The following is a 3,873-nucleotide window of genomic DNA, read 5'->3' on the forward strand; positions in this document are numbered from 1 at the left end:
CAAACATGAAGGGCATTATAGAAGAAATGGATCTTGTAAGAGCATAGATTTGTACTTATTCATATTTATTAGTTGTCTTGCAATTCCTGTCAACAAGATGTAACTTGCTTGGAGAAAATTTAATTATGTTATTAGAATACAGCTATAAATTTGTTGATTTGAGTCGAGATCATGATAGGCTATCCTAGTAGCATAAGTATGTCAAGCATATTATAGATGTGTTCCTATTATAGCATTTTGATTATTAACAAATTATTAGATAACTCTTATGTAAATGGTTCTAACGACTCTATATTTGATGGGAGATGTACAGCAATATGTTTGAACTTTGAAGATTACCTTACACGAGTCCAGTTGATATTTTGTCCCCAGAGACATAATCAGAAGAGTGAAGATCTTTCATCTAATGTTCTATCCTTGAAAACTCATTGGCCAAGGCCTCTATTGCAGTATTTATCCCAGTAGGGATCTATGGCACAGGTGACCTATTACTGTATGTAACATTGAGTTGATAACAGGTACATATTCTCATTGAATGATTGAAGTACATGTCTTAAAGTACATGTCTTAGGAAAGTAAAAAGACGATTATGGCAAGTCAGTTGATCCCAAATAGGTTAGCCCAAATTCCAAAGGGAAACAAGGCACTTGTTGTTAAGAAGTGCATACCCATCAAAGATGCATCTCAAGATTGTTGTTGGTGATATTCATGCCCAGAACCAAGGTTTGATAGCTATCCTTTAGCAACACTAGCTTAGTTTTCTATCATAATTCTCTCACCTGCATGTGTACACTGCTCATCAGAGAAATCATATAATTTGATTAGTGGGATGTAGTAAGTGATCATTGGTTGTGTACATCATTGAGTTTCATTTGTAAAATTGATTACTGCTACAAAAGAAAAAATATGATCCATATCTCCAAGCACCATATATCAAAAACTAAAAATAAACGAGACTCCTTGCTACCAATGCAAAGTTGTGTTACCACAAAATCATTAAATGCATGCCAGGTTTAAAGCTCAAGTTAATATCACCAATAATCCCCACAAGAACACTGTCCGTCTTTAAAATGATGATATCTATTGGTATCTCTCACAATGATTTCTCGTGTGACAATATTGGAGAAGCACTTGATTGCAGAATGGCAGTCACCACAAACTCGAAGGTTTTTGATAACCCGGATAGTTTCACCATCGGGTGTGTTTAATAGCCCAAATGCAATTGCCAGTTTCTCACTATGATGGCAAAGAGCTTGCTCCTTTTGCTCTTCTTCTATGTCATTCAACACAAACCTTGTATCAGGAACATATCCTGTGGCCTTCATCTCTCCATACAGTCTGTCCAACTCTGTATAGATTGCTTGCATTTGAGGGTGTGATCTGTCTCCTACAAGGAAACTGTGCAGCTCTTTATTAACCTCAATCCAACTGCATCCAGGTGTCTTTTTCACTCCTCTAACTCTCATGATTTTCTGCACCTTATCAACGTCATTCCATTTACCAGCTGCGGCATAAATGTTTGAAAGGAGAACATAAGTGCCAGAATTGCTAGGTTCCAACTCAAAAAGGCGTTCGGCCACCTGTTCCCCTAACTCAATATTATTATGTATTCTACAGGAACTAAGTAGACATCCCCACATGGCAGCATCAGGTTTTATTGGCATATTGTTGATAAAACTTATTGCTGCATCCAGGCATCCAGCACGGCCAAGCAGATCAACAATGCAATTATAGTGCTCCATCACAGGTGTGACATTATAATAGTCACTCATTTTGTTGAAATATTGAATACCTTCTTCCGCTAGGCCAGCGTGGCAGCAAGCGGACAATACACAGACAAAGGTGACTTGGTTTGGACGAATTCCAGAGTCTTCCATTTTTTTAAAAAGTTTGAGGGCTTCTCTGCCATGGCCATGCATAGCATATCCTGCAATCATCGCTGTCCATGAAATAACAGTTCTTTCATTCATTTCATCAAATAGTTTTTGTGCCTTGCCTAAGTTTCCGCATTTCGCATACATATCTATAAGAGCATTAACCACAGAGACATCAGACTGAAATCCATTCCTAATTATTTCTTCGTGAATTTCGATTCCTTTTCCCAGAGCTACCATGTTGCCACATGCTGGAAGAACACTAGCAAAAGTTTTTGAATCTAGCATTACACCTGCAGATTTCATTTCTTGAAACAGTTTCAGGGCTTCAACACTGCTCCCATTTTGTGCATATCCTGCAATCATCGCTGTCCACGAGACGATGCTTCTTTCAGACATTTTCTGAAATAGCTTCATAGCCTCATCCATATGCCCATTTTGTGTATATCCCACAATCATAGCTGTCCAGGAAACTGTATCCCTTACAGACATTTTGTCAAAGAAACTGCGTGCCTTCTCCAAATCGCAACATTTTGCATACATGTTTATGAGAGCACTCTGCACAAAAACATCGGAATGAAATCCACATCTAATTATCTCTTTATGAATCTCCATGCCCTTTTCCAGAGCTGCCAAATTCGCACAGGCAGGTAGAACAACAGCAAATGTCGTAGGATTTAGGTTCAAGCCTTCCAATCTCATTTGTTGAAACAGCTTCAGGGCTTCCATTTCCCTTCCATTCTGAGCGTACCCGGCAATAATAAGTGTCCAAGTTACCACGTCTCGTCGAGGAATTTTGTCAAACAGTTTACGTGCAATCTCCAGTTTATGGCATTTTGCATACATGTCTACCAGGGCACTCTGTACAAATACATGCTTATCAAATCCACTCTTGATTGCTTCTTCATGGATCTTCATACCCTGTTCTAAAGCTTTTAATTTTGCGCAAGCTGAGAAAACAGTTGAGAAAATAAAGTGGTCTGGGTGTACACCTGTTTCAGCCATTTGGTTAAACATTTGCAAAGCCTCTTGTGTAAATCCATGTCTGGAATAAGCGGAAATAATTACAGACCATGAGCAAACATCAGGTACAGGAATGGTGTTAAAAACTCTGGTAGCGTCAGCCAGAGTTCCACAGCTAGCATACATGTTAGCAAGGGCATTCCAAATAATGTTGTCCCGCTGAGATCCCCTCGTTTTGATGTGGGCATGTATTAGTTTTCCATCTGTTACAGATTTTCTTTCAACACAAACCTGCAAAGGAGAAATGTGAGTAGAAGAGTCTACATGTTGATCCACAGCATTTAAGATCTGAATTCCTACTTTCACATCTTTGAGATTGACAGAAGAAGTTGTAAACATTCTGAACTGAAGGGCAAGCGTTTGCCAGACAAATAACATGGTGGTTTTATTCTTTTGAGGATTCCACAAGATTTGAACAGCCATTGACAACTATGAAAGTACTGTTTGAGGTAATAGTCAAGGATTGCCATTGTTCAGTAGAGCATTCTGAAGCTGCTTCTACTTAATGATTGAGATTGAATTTTTTAATTACTTTATTTCGTTGTCGTTCCTGAGCTATAGAGCACAAAGAGGTAGTTAAAAAACCTTTGTACAGCCTACTAATTTTCATAATTCTTCTGTTTTACAGTGTAGGCTGTGTGGCTCGTTCCGTTCAGTGAAGTTTATAATTTATAAGCCAAACTGTGAATTCTTCTCCTTAACAATGGATATATCTCGTTCCATTCAGTATACCCGAACCTTTTTTTTCATATTTCTTCTTCTTTATGGTGCAAACTCTCTGACTGCCATTTCTTTCCAGTTAAAACTAGTAGTATGATGGTTAGAGATTTATATAAGGTAAAATATTTGGTTGGAGGTTTTGTAAATATGGTAATTTTTAAGTGAGGATGGTTGAAATATTATTCGTATTTTTTTTCTTAAATATTATTTAAATTTAATATCTGATGTGTATTATAGTTTATATATAATTGGGATG

At 37.6% G+C, this 3,873-nt stretch overlaps 1 protein-coding gene across 1 annotated transcript; it reads right to left on the reverse strand.

Annotated features, from left to right (window-relative positions):
* Positions 1–941: 941 nt before the first annotated feature.
* On the reverse strand, positions 942–3,672 carry LOC131038004 (pentatricopeptide repeat-containing protein At3g26782, mitochondrial). The gene has a single exon (XM_057970268.2). It carries the CDS (start codon positions 3,318–3,320, stop codon positions 1,032–1,034), a length of 2,289 nt encoding a protein of 762 aa, XP_057826251.2. The 5' UTR covers positions 3,321–3,672; the 3' UTR covers positions 942–1,031.
* Between the last annotated feature and the right edge of the window lie 201 nt (positions 3,673–3,873).

This window comes from Cryptomeria japonica, chromosome 6 (genome assembly GCF_030272615.1).
Source record: "Cryptomeria japonica chromosome 6, Sugi_1.0, whole genome shotgun sequence".
NCBI classification, from domain to species: domain Eukaryota; kingdom Viridiplantae; phylum Streptophyta; class Pinopsida; order Cupressales; family Cupressaceae; genus Cryptomeria; species Cryptomeria japonica.

Excerpts from the sequence above, each read along its gene's own strand:
- LOC131038004 (XM_057970268.2), bottom strand. The coding sequence starts at position 3,320 with ATGGCTGTTCAAATCTTGTGGAATCCTCAAAAGAATAAAACCACCATG.